This window comes from Cervus canadensis, chromosome 13 (genome assembly GCF_019320065.1).
Source record: "Cervus canadensis isolate Bull #8, Minnesota chromosome 13, ASM1932006v1, whole genome shotgun sequence".
NCBI lineage: Eukaryota > Metazoa > Chordata > Mammalia > Artiodactyla > Cervidae > Cervus > Cervus canadensis.
This window is the reverse complement of record NC_057398.1, coordinates 17,514,990-17,532,930: the sequence shown is the minus strand read 5'-3', so window position 1 is coordinate 17,532,930 and position 17,941 is coordinate 17,514,990. Positions and strand designations below refer to the sequence as shown.

Here is a 17,941-nt window from a genome sequence, read left to right as displayed (position 1 = left end):
GGGAGCTGCCGGGGTGGAAGAGGAAGACCGAGTCATCAGTGAGCAAGTTCGGTCCCTGGACAACTCCCGTACCAGGCCACCGCTGGGCTCGGCTGCAACCTGTTCCTTCCTCGCCCAAGTGCTCGCCCGCCCGCCCGCTCGCTCCCGCCCTCTCCCCGGCGCAGCCGCGGATCGCTGTTGCATGCTGATCCGGGGAGGCGGCGGCGGCGGCGGCGAGCGCTCCGGGAGGATGCTGGCACTCGGGCTTCGCTGCTCTCTGGATGCTTTTCAACTTCTCTCCCAAGCGCAGGAGCTTTGAAGTCATCTGTCCCTCTCCGGTTGGATCGACTTCTTATTTTGATATTTTGGGCGTTGCGGTTTACGCAGGAACCTCAATACCGCTCTCCTCCCTCCCTCCCTCTCGCCTTCTCCACCTTTGGATGCGTCTGTGCTGGCAGGTTTAAAGACCCAAGTCTTGGTTGTGGAATTTCTTAGATGGACTTGCAGGGGCCGGCGTTATAAAGCATGTCACCGTAACCTCGTCCTTGTCTTTTTTTTTTTTTTTTTGAAAAGTTCTTTTGTTTTCATTTTTCCCCTCCCCCGTCAATAAATTACCAAACTGTTACCTAGCGGGCCGGTGCCTGCCTCTCTCCCAGAACTAGGTGTTGCGTCTGCCAGAAGAGGAGCTATGTTTGAAGAGCAGCCTACTCCACCCCTCTTCTCTCCAGTCCCTGAACGCCACCACACACTGGCATTTTGAAAAAAAAAAAAAAATTGTCTCCAGAAACGGAGCACCCCCAAGCTCTCCCCCCCTTTTTTTTTCCTCCTTGAGGAATGGAGCTTCGCAGAGGTTGCATTTAGATTCAACAGTTCAGAGCGGCGGGGTTGCTGCTACCGCCTCTCCGAAGAGCTCGCGGGGCTCCCCGGAGACGTTGGTCCCCGTGCCCGTCTGGATGCGGCTCTGAGACTCCGTGTGTCTTTCTGCTTGTTGCTGTGTGCGGGTGTTCGGCCACGATCACCTTTGTGTGTCTTCTGTCTGTTTAAACTTCAGGATGGCTCGCTTCGGGGAGGCGGTGGTCGGCAGGCCGGGGTCGGGCGATGGAGACTCGGACCAGAGCAGGAACCGGCAAGGAACCCCCGTGCCGGCCTCAGGGCCGGCGGCCGCCTACAAGCAGTCGAAAGCGCAGAGGGCGCGGACTATGGCTTTGTACAACCCTATTCCCGTCCGGCAGAACTGTTTCACCGTCAACAGATCCCTGTTCATCTTCGGAGAAGATAACATTGTCAGGAAATACGCCAAGAAGCTCATCGATTGGCCATATCCTTTCTTGCCCACCATTACTCCCCTCTCCCCTTTGCATTTCTTCGGGTAAGGGGGGAAGCCTAGCATGGAATTTGCCCCCCATCCCTTTCCTGGTGCCGATTTGCCCCTTTGCTGAAGTGCACTCTATACTTTGGTGCATCTAAGAGGCAAGCATGGTGCCGTAGAAACCGATGTGGGCACTAGTGTTTTTCAAGGTAAGACTTTTGGTTTCTGATTTTTCCTCCGTGAAAGTCTCCAGCATTCCTGGGTGCATGGTGTTGCGGTGTTTGCCCCTTTTGGGGCTGGGCTTGATTGGATTCTCGGCCCCCTGGTCCCTTCCCAAGCTGCATAGAACGGGTTGTCTCTAATCTCAGGATTTTCTTTCATACTCAGCCCCCTTTCCGTCCCTTGAAACCATCCCCTTTGCCCCCATCCCCACCAGCTGGGAAGACACCTACTCTGCCTGGAGGAAAGTCGGAAGCTCCGTGAGAGGATTTATCAGCTTAGAAGCTTCAAGAGATCGGAGCCCAAACGCTGTAGACACATTGACAAATGGATAAATAACGCAAGCGTTTGGCCTGGGACCCAGCTAACTGCTGGGGATTGAGTTTAAGTTCTGCTGGAAGAGGAGTGAGTGAGTGTGTCCCAGGAGGCAGTCTCTAATGACACAACCCAACAGCTCAGAGTTCGGGTGCTCTTCTCAGTCACGGCAGAGCAGCTCATCAGGGCCCATTCTTTCCTTAATCTGGGTTGGGTACTCCTGCCTCTTCAAGCTTGACCAGCTGAGTACCTTCCCCATTCCCAGGATCCAGGCAGACCTGCTGGGCCTGAATTCATCAGTGGAGGGCTGCATCAGCTGAGCCCAGAGGTGTGCAAGCAATTCACCTTTCCTCTCTCTCTAGCTCCATAGGAACTGCTCTCCACAAAGAGCTGTTGGTGGCAGTGTTAGGGTGAACGGCAGAGAAGGAGCTCCTTGGCAGGTTTAGTGAAGCGCATCCAATGCAGGCTGCTGATGAGGCATCTCACGGCCTCGTTCTTCACTAAGAATATGGGCATCTGGCAAGGTCTTTAGGAATCAGGGGCTGCTGGTGAGGGAATGAGTAGGGAGCAAGCTGGAGGCGGGGGGATTATATACGGGGGTAGGCTTGGAGACATGGGACTTGGATGCTCCTGGAGACATTTCTTGGGAGGCATGCACCTGCAAAAAGAGGCCACTCCTCGTCTTCCTTTGCCTTCCTTCCCCCACCCCCACCCAACCTCTAGGTGTGCATCGGGGAGGCAGCTGGAGCCACCTTGGGTCTCCAGTATCCTGGAAGCTCGTGGCTTGCCCACCTTGGGGTCTGGGCATCTCGCTGCTACCCCCACCCCAGCCTCTGGCCTTCCTTTCCTTCCTCCCTAGTTCTCTGCCTCAGCCGCACCGCGATTGGCTGGCGTGTGGGGCTTCTAGGGAGCACCCCTCATTAGAAACGGGGGAGCATCTCTAAGCAGACACTCTTCCTGCTGCAGCTCGCACCCCCCCCCCCCCACCTTGCACTCCCCTCTCCCTCCCACCCCCACAGAGTGATCCTGGGGCCAGCGGTGCCAGAGTTAAACCTGTCTGGGGTGAGGGGACGGGCAAGGGGGAAGGGTCCGGCCCCTGCAGTCCCGCCCGGCCGGTCCGCTGCACAAAGCGACAGCTTTCACTGTGTTTCGTGCTGCGGCTGGCTGCGAACACTCCGCGAGCCAGGTCCCTACAGATTTTCCCAGCAGGCACCCCGTTCCTCGCCCGCCCATCTTCTACAATTCTCCAAAATTTCCCACCCACCTTGTGCTGCTTTACAGCGCGCCTCTCTTAGGGGCGTGTTTACCCAGACAGGCGCCCTCCCGTTGCCAGGCGGTAGACAAAGCCGCCCAGCCGCCCCGCGGGTGGCAGAGTGTGCCCGTGGCCAGCTTTGGCACCTTGGAGGGCAACCCCATAACTCCCCTCGCGGCCTGGGCTGCACCGTCCCTCCGGGTTTAGCACCTCGGGCACTTCCGGCCCTGCCCAGGCTCCCGGGCGGGGAAATTAAGCACGTTTCCTACACCACGAGGTCGCTGCTTTTCACGTTTTCTCTTCCGCTGCGAAGACGCCGCCTTTCTAGCAGGCGTTGCGAGAGGCGCAAGGTGTGACTGTGGGTTTCACTGCGCTCTTTCCATGTCTTCGGCCAGAATGCGCCAAAAAGTCAAGAGAGACAGTAGGGAGTTAATTTCAGCATCCTACTCCGTTCCTTGGCCCTGAGCCCTATCCCAGTGGTCCCTTCCACCCCATTGTTGGCAGTTTCGCGGTGGTTCTACTGCATGCAGACTGTAACAGTGATCGGAGAACATCTGCTAAGGTGTGTAGAGGAGCCCTGTTGGCAAATTGAAAATACACCATGTTTGTTTTTTATTCCTGGCTGTACAATGTAATTGACTAATATATATTCCCTCTGGTGGTGACCATGTGGAAACATTGCATTTCTGGGGGTTCTGCGTGTGCTGTAATAGGGCATCCAAGTTCCTAGTCTCACCTCTCTTCCTTTATAATTCCTTTCCGGAATTATATTCCTTCTTCTTACTGGGAGTCAGTGTGAGCACTGGTTTACCAGCAAAGCTTTGGAGCTCAGCTGTCTGGGTTCAAATCTCAGTTCCTTCACCAGCCCTGTGACCTTGAAAAGTTACTTTTTTTTCTCTGTGACTCAGTTTCCTTATCTGTGAAGTGAGGACGATAATAATGAGTTACTGGGAGAATTAAATGAATTAATATATGTCAGGTTCCTAGAGCACTGTCTAATAACCTGATAAATATTAATAGAGTCCTTAAGAAATTTTAGCATACCGAAGGGAGTGACCTTAGTTCTTGGTGAACTAAGTCTTCTAGGTTTTTGCCTCCCAGAGACAGCAAGGGCAGCATCCTCATCACCTAGGGGCTTGTTAAAAATTCAGAATTCCAGATGCAGAGAAGAAACCAGTGGTTATCACCGGGGAGAGGGGCAGAGGGATGGGTAAAATAGGTGAAGGGGATTAAGAGGTTCAAACTATCAGTTATAAATAAGACAGGGGTGTAATGTACAACACAGGGAAATATATAAAATACAGTCTATATTTTACAATGGAACTTCCCTGGTGGCTCAGTGATAAAGAATCTGTCTACCAATCTCCTACCAATGTAGGAGACATGGGTTTGATCCCTGGGTGGGGAAGATGCCCTGGAAAAGGAAATGGCAACCCATTCTAATATTCTTGCCTGGGAAATCGCATGGACAAAAGAGCCTGGTGGGCTACAGTCCACAGGGTTGCAGATGAGTTGGACACAACTTAGCAACTAAACAGCAACATATTTTGTAATAACTTTGTACAACATGTTATCTATAAAAATATCAAATTGCTCTGTTGTACACCTGAAGCTATTTTCATAAATCAACTATACTTCACTTAAAAGAAGTTCGGAATCCTGAGCAATGCTACAGATTTACTGAATCAGAATCTGCATTTTAATAAGATCCTCAGGTGATTAGTATGCCCATTTGTTTGGGAAATGCTTCTGTGCTCTATGTAAGGGCCAGAATTTCACAGGATGTAAGATTCAGGACACATGTCAAGACCTGTTTTGAACTCTCATATTCATATGCAACATGCTTGAGGATTTTGATTATTCATGCAGTGCATCTTCTGAGATAAACACATCTGTTTTTGGCTGCAGAAAGTCACTGGAGAACCAGGAGTTGTTCAGTCGCTCAGTCATGTCCAACTCTGTGACCCCATAGACTACAGTACGCCAGGCTTCCCTGTCCTTCAGTATCTCCCGGAGTTTGCTCAGACTCATGTCTGTTGAATCGGTGATGATCCGGCCATCTCGTCCTCTGTTGTCCCCTTCTGCTCCTGCTAGGAGGAGAGCTAGGAGGATAATGTATAATTCTGTGTGCTGTGTTAGTGGTTTCTGACCACTACATTTTACTGGTCTTTAATCACATTGGGCTGAAAAGTTAAATATAAGGAATGATGTAACTTATACTTGGGGGATTCTCTGATTTGGATGGAGGGTGGTAACCTTATCCAGTTATTAATAGGGAAGGTCTTGTACTTGTGGAAAAAAGTGCCTAGGATAACCAGATTTGCCATGAAAAATGGTGGCAGGTCAACAGCCCACTCTGAATATGTTTCGTTTTTCTTGAAAGCTACATCTGCATAGGGAGATAATTTTATTTTCTTATGGCACTCTCTTCTGCAGTGGATACCATAACCTTTTTGAAAATGTTAATCTGATTTAAAATGTGGTATTACATTTTACATGATTCTTCTTTTCTTTCTTGCTCATCTAATAGATCTAACAAAAGAGTTCTCTTTTTCTCAGGGAACTGGCTGCTCTGAATGTCACCCTGCATTTACTATGTTGTGTGCTTACTGGCGCTAACCCTTCTGTGCCAGGGCCGGTTGCCCTGTAGACCTACAGAGTCTCGCTCATGGTTTGTAAGATGCTCCCCACACATTTGTGCTTTTCTAGGTTAAAAGAGGAAAGAAAGAAATGGCATGTCTGACTTTGTGCCATTGAGGAGCAGTGGGGGACTTCTCCCCCACTGATGGCCTGGGTCAACTCAGCAGGGGAGCACATGTTTCATGTGGAAATGAACATGGTTTAAAGTAGGAAGATCAAATGTGTTTTTAGCCACTGAGCTAATGAAGCTCATTGTAATGAACCTGCGGATATTCACTCAGGATTTCTTACTGTAGAGAAGTTCATTATAGCCCCAGAGGACTCTGGCTTGAGTCTGAGGTTATGTGCTGTATTGTGGAGAATTTCCCACTGTCAGTTGTCCATTATTTTTGGAGGATTTTGGTGAAGATTCCTGAGAGCTTTAGTATTATGGCATATACCTTTCTCTTGCTTTGTTGCCCATAAATATATTGCACCTAGAAAGATAGTAGACTGCAATCCTGGCAAGAATTTCAGGTTGGATGTAACTCCAGTGGCTCATGAGTCAGATCACCTTGATTAGGGCAGAGGCTGGCAGTTAACAAGAACAGAGTCTGTAATTGTATGCTATGACCAGATAATGCAGAGAGCCTTCCCATCTTCTGTGTACCTGGACAAGGCGGCAGTGAAACAGAGAGCGACTGTAATTGGCACTGAGGCTACAGGATAAAGGTCTTCATTTGCTGAAGCTCCGAGGACCATCTCCACGTTGCCCAGTGACTTTGCCCTTGAAATAAGGTGTGAGAAATACTTCCTCCGGAAACTAGGCTGGGACTTGTCTAGGGGACTATTTGTAGTTGGGAGGTAGCCTGGAAAGCAAGTTGGAGTGAAGGAGTTTGACAGAAATGAAATGACTTGAAGATGGAGACAAAAATATCCTGGCTGTGATAGTTTTGTCTCTTGGTTTGCATGTCATTTCCCCACTTTCCTCCACTTGCTTTCCCTGTGCTAGGTGCAGTGCACCCGATGAATTAGAGAAGGAGGAGAAAAGGAGAACAGGCCTTCTTTTTTATCTTCTTCTGAAAGATTCAGACTCTGGGATTAGTAGCTAGAGCCAAAATTGCTTATCTCTTTTTAGCTGCTGCTGTAAAAAAATGTAGGTGTTTTTTTTCTTTTCCCCTCAAACTCTACTGCATTTTATTCTCTTTATAGGAACATCTGGTTTCTTTCCATCTTCATATTCTTGGTTGAAATAAAATGCAGTCAAGACGTGCTAAACTCTCAGAACTCTCGCACACTCTTCGGCTCTGTGTGTTCCATCAGCTCATCAGGAGCCTCCCTCTTGTCATCTGCAGGGCTGCCTGGGAAACGGCAGCTTCTCAAGCCCGGCCATGTGGTCCAGCCCATCAGAGGCAACTGTGCTGATCTAATTTTGTTTATCACTGACCACAAAGACTTGAAAGGGGGAACTCACACGTGACTGTAATGAATACCCTTTTATTCAAGGAGAGAGAGACCAGGTCCTTCTCTTCACTTTCTCTTTCTGCCCAGTCCTCCGCCCTTTTCATCTTTCTATATTTCTCCCTCTCATTTTTAGGTTCAGCCTTTGTGAATAATTCATTATATGTGTGGGTTTTTCCTAGGCTTTTTAGAAAAGGAAGGTTATTTGTCTTCCTCTTGGTTATGAGCAAGATCTCTTGCAGAGGGCCAGCTTCACAAATCAGCTTTTCCCTCTAAGTCTTCTGTATTTTTGCAGTGGGACTGGGACATGTGAGAAAGGTAACTGGGGGGAATATCTTTTTAAATAGGTTTTTTTCTTGCAGTTTTTGTAATGATCGCCTCCTCTCCAGTCCTATTTCACTGGGGTGCCCCATCAGTATGCAGCCTTTCCCCTCCTGTATTCAGAGAACGTGGTTAACGAGAAGATATTTATGTCCCCAAGCACTAGTCACTCTGAATCCTCTCATCCTCCTAGGTATTCACGCTGATAAATGCTGAGCCACTGAACTAAGAAGCAGACTTCTGTAGCTGCTGCTTTTCAAATTCCGGTGTGGATTCATATAGGATTGGAGTGGGGAGCAGACACTGAAATTAGTGTATCATGCTCCCCTCCGCTCCCTTGAGTACGTGGCTTCTAGAGCAGTCTCTTTCAAAGAGGGATAAAAATGCCAGGGACCTCTATCAAGGCTTCTCCTTGCAAACATTCCAAATCTACACAGAGAGGGCTGGTGGAGCGTGGGGGTGGGGGGTGGGAGTGTCATCAGCCTTGCCGTCAGTGTCGTCCTTGATTAAGGACAGAAAATATAGCCCAAAGTGTTTAGGCTCCTCCAACCGAGTGGTCCGTTAGGTGTTAAGCTTAGTTCAGAATGCTGTCTATGGTGTATTTTTGACTGCTGAGCACCCAGAGAATGTTTGGGCTTCCCAGGTCGTGCAGTGGTAAAGAAGCTGCCTGCCAAAGCAGGAAATGCAAGAGATACTGGTTTGATTCCTGGGTTGGGAAGAGTCCCTGAAGTAGGAAATGGCAGGCGACCCACTCTGGTATTCTTGCCTGGAAAATTCCATGGACAGAGGAGCCTGGCAGGTTATAATCCATGGGGTCACAAGAGTCAGACACAATTGAGTGAGTGCGTGCATGCGCAAACACACACACACACACACAAAGAATGCTTACTGAATTTTCTGTTCCCTGCATCTCTGACCGACATTTGGCTACGGACTCTTAACCCTATTTATGAGCCCCTGTGTCCTCATCTCTGGAAAGCAAGGAGCAGCCAGAAGATATATCCTCAAGAGGCAGAAATGGGCCAGATTAAGGAGCACAGCACTAAATGACTTTAAAAGTGTCTGTATCTAGTCCGTCCTCGACCCTGTCCCTGGCACTGTGGTAGTTTACCCCTTAGGGACTTCCTCTTGTATTGGAATTTTGAGTTCTAAGTTTGTTGGACTGAACAGTTCCACTCTCAGCCGTTTTGGACTGTTTAAAGGCCTGCAGTGGATGCATTTGTAAAGCAGTTCATCCCAGGGGCAGGTGGGCAGGGGTTGAGGATGTAACTCCGGGCTAGGCTCCAGCTCTAGGCTCCTGTGGTCCAGCGGAGTGAGTGGCTTCAGGGCAGGGCCCTCCCGTGCCGAGTGTGGTCTTTTTGCCTGTGGGTGGTTGATTTGAATTGCTGTTGCCACTCTGCATAATTTTGAGGCTTTTTTTTGGCTGCATTTGGTCCTGCTGCATTTTTGCTGCATCTCTTTCCCCTAAACGCTGGAGAATTTGGAAAGCCTGTCTCAGATGTATGCACTGGCTTTCTGAAGGCTTGTGTCAATAAAGCCAGATGGTGTCAGTGGGGTGGGATGTCACTTTTATTTTCCTCCTCCCCATTTGGGGGAGATAAAAAAGATGTGGCCAAACAGTAGGTAACAGGTTAGAGGGGAGAAGTGCTGTGGTCAGTGAGGTTTGTCAGTGATTTGACTCAGTTGTCATTTCCGCAGCCAAGACACAAGGGGTCCTTAGTGACCTCCGGGACCCAGAGAAGAGCCTCTGCAAACCAGCGAGAGGAGGAAGTTCTGCTCTCCAGTCTTTCCCAGCCTTCAGCTCAGTTTTAGGTTTGAAGTGTTTCAAACTTTCTGTGCCTCTTTGTCAATTTCTACACCATTGTCTCATGGGGCTGGTCAGAGTCAAAAAGCATGAAATAGATTTTCAGCAGTCAGTCACTGACGTCCTGGCCATTTCCAGCTGTGTGCTGTTGGAAACTGTCTCCCTCCAGCTCCATCAGGGATGTTTCTTTTCAGCAGGTGATTTCTATCAGCATCAAGGCTAATTCCTCACTTAGCCTCTTTGTGTGGAAGTCATACGTATGCAGTCTGTCAGTTTCATCTCTACCATTGGTCTTCAAACTTCATTGTGTCTCAGAATTTCTTGAAGGGCTTGTTAAAATACAGATGACTGGATCTCAGTCCTGGAGTTTCCGATTCCCTCCAGAAACTGAAAATTTGCGTTTGTCACAAGTTTTCAGGTAACACTGATGCTGCTGGCCTTGGAACCATACTTTGAGAAAAACTGCTGTGCCTGGCGATGTCTTTAGAGAAGACTAGTCTTACAAATCACCCGTTGAAAATCTCTGTCTCATGTAACAGCCTAAAGCCTTGTTGTTAACAGGGGTTCTTTTGAGTTCCGGTCATGAGTCTTTGAGACTTTCTTTACCAAAATGCAGATGATCTTGGGAGCAGGGACATAGTAAGCTAGTATATGATATTATCAACTTGGTGGTTCTTCTTCTTTCTGGGCTTAGGATTGAGAGCAGTCTCTTAGAACAGGCAAAGGACATGTCCCATTTAATTCCAGCACCTAGCACAGTGTTGGCACTTGGTGAGCGTTCAGTAATCTGTTGTTGAATGATCAGATTCATCAGTTACTGTTGATTAAACACAAGCATAACTGAGGTGCCTGTTAGTGTCTAGTGTTGTACTGACCAGGTCCTATAGGACCCGGTGTAGCCTGAGTAGGGGGAGAGGAGGATGGTTAGGAGGTGGTCAGGGCATTGGATAGCTGGCAGGGGATTGGAGGGTTGTAAAAAGTATTTTTACCTAATTCAGAAGGTTGGTCAGGGTCGCTTCAGTTTCTGTAACATTCACCACAGGCTGTGCAAAAAGTACACTGTGTCTGTTGTTATCTGGCATTTGCTTGTACATAACTCTTTATTAATTGGCACTTAGAGATTTATGGTTTAATAACAATTGAGATTTGTACTGATGGTCCCTAGGTACCACAAAATGCTGTGTTGCTTTCTGAATATGATCAACAAAGCATTCGTTACATTATGTTCAACATGGTTTGAATGGTGTGTGTACTTTATTGTATTTGGAGCTTTTGCAAATTGTAATCCATATTGATTATATAAAGTGTCTATCACTTTTTTCCCCATTAAAACCTTCTTCTCCAATTACACCGGATAACAGGGGAATTTTGACTTTGTTCTAAGAATGAGTCCTTTTTACTCTAGCAATGCTGTGGGACCTAGAGATGGATCCTCATACAATTGTCATAATGTCAGATGGTGGTTAGAACAAAGTCATTATTTTTTAAATGGATTGATATCTCAGCAGGCTTTAGATTTACTGGGCGAGTTTTCCAGCTGACAAGCTGGCATTGCATCTGACTGGCTATGCTTGGTTCTGTGGGCTTACATTGAAAATGAACCCCCAAAATTTCCAAGAGAATCTCTAATAAGCATCTCAGCAAGCGGTGATGCTAGTGGTAAAGAACCTGCCTGCCAATGCAGGAGACCCAAGAGACGTGGGTTTGATCCCTGGGTCGGGAAGATCCCCTGGAGGAGGGCATGGTAACCCATTTCAGTATTCTTGCCAGGATAATACTAAGGACAGAGGACCCTGGAGGGCTATAATCCATAGTGTAGCAAAGAGTCAGACATGACTGAAGTGACTTAGCATAGCACAAGAAGTAGGCAGGTGATGCTTTCCCCCAGTTGACTGACTCACCTAACTTTTGTACCTTGGACTGTTCTGTGCTCTGTTATACTCCTGTCTCATTTCTGCTTGATCAAGATCAGAGGATGTTTAGCTTGAAACTGTTCATTGCAGGGTGATGGTCTTTAGATGCTAAAGGCTATGGAACTTTAGAGTTGGGATTGACCAGAATGACTGTCTTGACATCCAGATGATTGTTCCTGGAGTATGGGGACAGTGTTTTCTTGCTTTCTGTCTTGGAATCACAAATCCCATTGCAATTTAAGTGATCCTGTGGCTCCTTATTTCCCAAATATAATACAGTTTTGCAGGACATTTCATTTGGGAGTGGGGGGGTGGTCCATGGATCACAATTTAAAAATGCTGACTATGCTAGAAAAGTCCCACATTCTGGGATGTTGGGATGCTGGGCCATTGTAGCCTATAGATACAAGTATGACGGGAACTCCACAGGAAAGAACGACAGATTTATGTTGGTGCGAGTGCATCAGCACGCTGCCATGATGAAACATGCACTTTCTAAGCAGCGAGCACTAGGGTAATTCAGGAACTCTTGCTGTATCACCCTGACAGATGACCATCAGGCTTCCAGTGTCAGGGTGCTCTCCTGTTCTTAGAAGACTCAAAGGATAGCAAGTTGAAATAGTCTTCCTTACAGTTTCCACCTGTTAGTTATTTTTCCCTCCTTTTCTGTTCTATAAAGCAACACAGACCCAAATCTCCCTCTTGTTCACTTGTACTGTGAACACAGTACTATAGCACTGAGCAGTGATGCAGGCTAGAACTTTCTGTGATGATGGTTATGTTTTTATCTGTGCAGTCTAATGCTGTAGCTGCTAGCCACATGTGGCTTCTGAGCACTTGACGTGTGGCTGTCATGACCAAGTGTTAAATTTTGTTTCATTTGAATTAATTCAAATTTAAATAGCCACATGCGGCTAGTGGCCACAGTATGGGGCAGCAGAGGTAGAAAGTCTACATCGAGTCAGAAAGTCTGAGTTGCTATCTGGGATCTGTCCGTCGTTCACTTTGTGACTGGACAAGGTTTCCCTAGCTTGGTGCAAAGGCCTTATTGTGATCTACTCTGCACATGGCTCCACCCTGTCTCAGCTGCCTTAATGCCCTTCTCTCCCTCTGGGTCAGTGGGCTGCCTGAAGGGACCATCCTTTCCCAGGCCTCTGTGCTTGTACACTTGCTGCTGTCTATGCCTAGAATGTCTTCTCTCTCTCCCCCGACTGCTCGGCTTTAAGACTGTACTCGAGGTCATTTCCTCCAGGAAGCCTTCTTTGATTTCTCTCAGCAGAGTAAGACCAACTCCCTCCTCCTGGTTCCCGCATGATACCTGGTTTATTACTTTATTGTAGTACTTACCCCATAGTTTTGGTATTGGTTTTAAATCCCTGTAAGTGAGAGCTCATTATCTTTAAGTTTAAATTACCAGGACATAGAACAGTGCTTATTAACATTGGCACTAAACATGTTTATTTAAATTAAAATAATTTTTTAAAGTTTCTTTTTGTGAAGAAATTGTATTCTAGTTCTAATGACTTGAGGTTGTAGTCATCTGAAAACCTCGGATCTTTTACTATGAATTGATGGCAGAGTTAATTTTCTCTCACGCTGTTCTCATTCAGTTTAATGTTTGAATGTAGATTCAGGACTCTGAGTTTATTTCATTTTATCTCCTTGCTTTTGGTCCAACAGTCCATCCTGTGGCGATCCTTTTCAAGTAGGGACGGGGAACTGACATTCATTGGGCATCCATGAACTTCAGACTCCATGCATGTTATTATCCACATTTTATATATGGGAAAACTGAGGCTAAAGAAGATTAAGTCAGTTGCCCAACATTATCACCAGTGAACTTGAACCCTGGTGGTCTGAATCCAAAGCTTAGGTGGTTTTCATTACACATTGTTTCTAGACCCTTTTCAGGATAGTGAGCCCTCTTAATGTGAGCGCTATGTCAACTGCAGACAGGATGGGCAGGTGCTTTATCCTTTCATTCAAGTAACTGATGGAAATATGGTTAGAATTGGGACCCTCCCTTCTGCTTACCACTAGTACATTGGTCAATGTTCATCGACTGATGTTCAGCTTCTCTCACATTTTCTGAACTTTGATCAGCTGATAGACCTACACCTCATCTGTAAGGATATTGGGCAAGATATCCTTGTCATAGGCTTTGCTGAAATCCATATACACTTTTATACCTATTTCATGCCTGTGCAAAGAATCTGCCTATAATGCAGGAGTTCTGGGTTCGATCCCTGGGTCAGGAAGATCCCCTGGAGAAGAACATGGCAACCCACTCCAGTATTCTTGCTGGGGAAATCCCGTGGACAGAGGAGCCTGGCGGGCTACAGCCTATGGGGTCACAAAGAATCGGACACAACTTAGCATCTAAACCACCATACCTGTATTAGGCTTGGAAATAACATCTTGCTTTCTCCGAGGTCCATACTGGCTGTTATTCTCAGAGACTCGCTTAGACAGTATTTTATTTCTTTACTAAACAGTAGAAGTTTTGAAGTCTAGAATTACAGGAGTTGAAGTGATATTAGACATCAGCTAGTCCAATGCCCAGTTGAGGAAAGCTTCACCTTAGAGGTTAGGATTTACCAGTCTCTGCTTGGAAGCGTTAGTGTGCCAGTTAAAACATGGCCTTTGGATTCAAGTCTTGATACCACCTTCCCCACTTCTGGTTGTGTGTCTTGGGGAGTTAGTTCACCTTGCTGTGCTTAGAATCCTCAAGCATAAAATGGAAATAGAAATGTTACCTGCATTGTGTATCTTATAGGATTTTTGTGACGATCAGATGAGATAACACATGTAAAATGTAAGAATAATGTCTGGCACATAGTAAGCCATGAATACATCTTAGTTGTTAGTGTCTGGTTAATTTCAGATGAATCAACATTAAATTTCTGCAGATCAATTTTCCCCTTCTGACAATACCATTTGCTTTCTACTGACTTTTGTCGGCTCTCTAACCGGAGCCCTGCCCGATGTTTATGTGGCCTCATGTTGGTTTTGTAACCTCGCTGAGTGTCAGCGTCTTCAGGTGTGAGGTGTAGGTCACCTGCCCTGCTTTGCATCCCTTCCAAGACTGTTGTAAAGCTTCAGTTCAGTTCAGTTGCTCAGCCGTGTCCGACTCTTTGTGACCCCATGAATCACAGCACGCCAGGCCTCCCTGTCCATCACCAACTCCCGGAGTTTACTCAAACTCATGTCCATCGAGTCGGTGATGCCATCCAGCCATCTCATCCTCTGTCGTCCCCTTCTTCTCCTGCCCCCAATCCCTCCTAGCATCAGGGTATTTTCCAATGAGTCAGCTCTTCTCATGAGGTGGCCAAAGTACTGGAGTTTCAGCTTCAGCATCAGTCCTTCCAATGAACACCCAGGACTGATCTCCTTGAGGATGGACTGGTTGGATCTCCTTGCAGTCCAAGGGACTCTCAAGAGTCTTCTCCAACATCACAGTTCAAAAGCATCAATTCTTCGGTGCTCAGCTTTCTTCACAGTCCAACTCTCACATCCATACATGACCACTGGGAAAACCGTAGCCTTGACTAGATGAACCTTTGTTGGGAAAGTAATATCTCTGCTTTTTAATATGCTATCTAGGTTGGTTATAACTTTCCTTCCAAGGAGTAAGCGTCTTTTAATTTCATGGCTGCAGTCACCATCTGCAGTGATTTTGGAGCCCCCAAAAATAAAGTCTGACACTGTTTCCACTGTTTCCTTACATCAGCTAATATGTGGCGAAGTTCTTTGTAAAGATGTTAGATATTAGGGACTTGCCTGTAGCTCAGACCGTAAAGAATCTGCCTGCAATGCAAGAGACCCGGATTTGATCCCTGTGTCGGGAAGATCCTCTGGAGAAGGAATGGCAACCCACTCCATTATTCTTGCTGGGAGAATCCCATGAACAGAGGGCCCAGGCAGGCTATAACCCATGGAGTTGCAAAGACTAGGACATGACTGAACGACTAACAGTACTACTACTACTAACATTTTATTGAGTATTTACTATGTGCCAGATTCTTGTGCTAAGCGTGTCCCATGGATTCCTGCATTTATTCCCCATGACAGTCCTACAGAGATATGCATGCTTGTTTTCTGCATTTCACAGTTGGGAGGATTACATGGAGAGGTTAACTCATTTGCTCAAGATTACACAGTACGCGAGAGCTGGAGGCCTGGATCAGAGCCCGTGCTCTCAACCATCTCAATGAGGTGGTCTGCCCACCAGCCCTTTTTGTTTTTCTTCTCAGAGTTATTGGGTTTACATTTTTAATGTTGCATTAAAAAACACCTACATCCAAACCTGCCTTTTTTCATGCGTCTCTAATGCCAATTTTATACCAACATTGTCTCTGAGGACATGTTTGGATTTACAATTCAGAGAAAAATATCTTTAGGAGCAATAATGTTGCAGAGTTTTCCTAGCAAACTTTTGATGAAAGCAGATAAGATACTCAAAACCATCAGCCTTAGACCAAGGCACTCTGTTTTGTTTTTGTAGACATAATAGTTGGAGGTTTCAGGTGGACTGATTGATGGCGTGTGGAAGGGTCCATCCTAGAACCCTGGCTAGGCCTCTGGGTAGGTTTTCTCTCAGGGGTTCTGGGTCATCTAGCTGCGTCCTCATCTTTTTTCGGGCTTCTGAGTATTTAGGGTCTCTATCTTTGTTCTGTCGGAAAAGGGAGGCAGGATTGGATTCCATGAACTCTGGAAGAAGCTTCTGAAAGGGCAGGAGGGATGTGACAGGGAGGGGCAACTTCCATGGCTTGGAGCCCATGGCCATTTGCCTAATGAGCCTGGGGAAGGTCATCTCGCTGGGATACCAGAGGGCATTTTACCTGCAGGAACTGGGTACAGATGTGAATGTGAATGGAGAACTAGCATGTGGGGTGTCTGGAAGCCAGGCAGAAGACTCAAAGGAAATAAGGGAGTGGGCTTAAAAAAAGTGAAAGGAACTGCCTATTCTTTCTGCTAACTTTGGATTGTATTTGCAAGGGAGTTTGTGTTTATGAGATAGCTGAGCCATATGGATGTACAGGGATGCATGTGTTCTCCTGCTCTGTTGATACGAGAGCAGTTGAAGGGCGTGGGCTTGTCTGGAGGTGGGGCGAGTAGGCGGATGTGGTAACATCAGGAGGGGGCAGTTCTGCAGAATATGGGCCCATGTAAATTCAGAGGATCTGGGCATTTTGGCAACCTACTGCTCCTTTCTCATAGATTGTTATGTATGTATTTATTTATTTTGAGGTTACCATCTGCCCTTCCTCCCCCAGAGTTTTATGGATAAAGATGTTCCGTCTTCTCTGGGTAACCTCTTTCCCTGGTGATGATTAGAGAGTAACCAACAAATTCCCACCCCTGAATGTACAGGCTCAGAAAGACTGAGCTCACTTATGTCACAAACATCAGTAGGCAGGCTCAAAGGAGCAAAGCGAAGGAGTAGATTCTAGGAAATGAGAACAGTCTCCACACTTCCACCATGAAGGAGGCTAGCTTCAGAACAACCCTGCACAGTTGTAAAGTGTATCATTCTCTTCTCTTAACCTTCATTTCTTTTTATTTTCATGTACTTGTTTTTGTGTCGTTTTACAAGCATCCTGTGGGGACCATGATCTGGGCCTGGAGAGTTTTCCGTGCCTCCGTTCACGTCCCTGGCAATGTTTAGAGGAAAGTATTGTATTGTTTTAGTTGCTAAATCATGTCTGACTTTTTGCGACCGCATAAACTGTAGCCCACCAGGCCCCACTGTCCATGGAATTTTCCAGGCAGGAATACTAAAGTGGGTTGCCATTTCCTTCTCCAGGGGATCTTCCCAACCCAGGGATTGAACCCACGTCTCCTGCATTGCAGGTGAATTCTTTACTGTTGAGCCACTGGGGAAACCCCTCAGAGGAAACTAACCTTTAATAAACACTTATTGTGTGGCCAGCACTCTACAGTGTGCATTAGAGACATCCATCACTTTACGCAGTCCTGAGGGAAATAAATATTACTGTGTCTTCTGACAAATGATTAGCCCAGGGTCACAGAAAGACGCGGTCTGGCCAACTCCATTGACTCTTCTCTTTCCACTGTACTATACTGCCTTGGATCAGACCAGAAGAGTAGCAAGTACTCTTCCCTAACAGAGCATCCTTTTAGGATGACCCTGAACTGCTTGCCTGCATCAGTAGCACCTGCTGGATATGAGGCTAAACCCATGGAGGAATAAGGAATCAGTAGATGGGAAAAGAGCAAAGATCTCTTCCCCTTCACCACGAAATGAGTCTGTGACAATTTGCCCCGTGTCATTGGAATGTGAACGTCGATTGAAATTGGGGCTCTCTGCTATTTTTGTCTCCTGTCTTCACCAAAAGCTCTGTTGTCAGACTGTATCACTCTGCAGAGGACTTTTGATTTGGAAATGCCAATTCTCCTTTTCTTTTTAATATTAGCATAGAAAGTCCATTTTCTGTTTTCCAGCTCTCAAAAGGTCTATTCTCAGCCCTCCCTTTTCCAGGGCACCCATAGTGTGAGTGATAGTGGGAGGAAGCAACTTTTATGACTTTTTCTGAAGTTTCATCTTTTACTGAATGCTTCTGGCTTTGTGGCTAGTTAAGGAAAATGGGGGTTGTAGGGACAGAGGGCTGCAGAAAAGACTTTACTACCCCAGTAGAGAGTGTAGTAAAGGCTTCTGGTAGGTTTATGAAAAAGCAGCCTTAAATTCACCCCCAGGCCACCATTTTGAGTTTTCTGACTTTTCATTG

General features: G+C 46.7%; 1 protein-coding gene across 3 annotated transcripts in view; it reads left to right on the top strand.

Annotated features, from left to right (window-relative positions):
- CACNA1E (calcium voltage-gated channel subunit alpha1 E) overlaps nucleotides 1–17,941 on the top strand; it is a 406,234-nt gene that overhangs the window by 76,320 nt on the left and 311,973 nt on the right. For all 3 annotated transcript variants that reach the window (XM_043485827.1, XM_043485828.1, XM_043485826.1), the window contains exon 2: nucleotides 1,031–1,297. In XM_043485827.1, coding sequence (XP_043341762.1) covers nucleotides 1,031–1,297 — 267 coding nt within the window. The remainder of the gene's footprint in view (nucleotides 1–1,030; nucleotides 1,298–17,941) is intronic.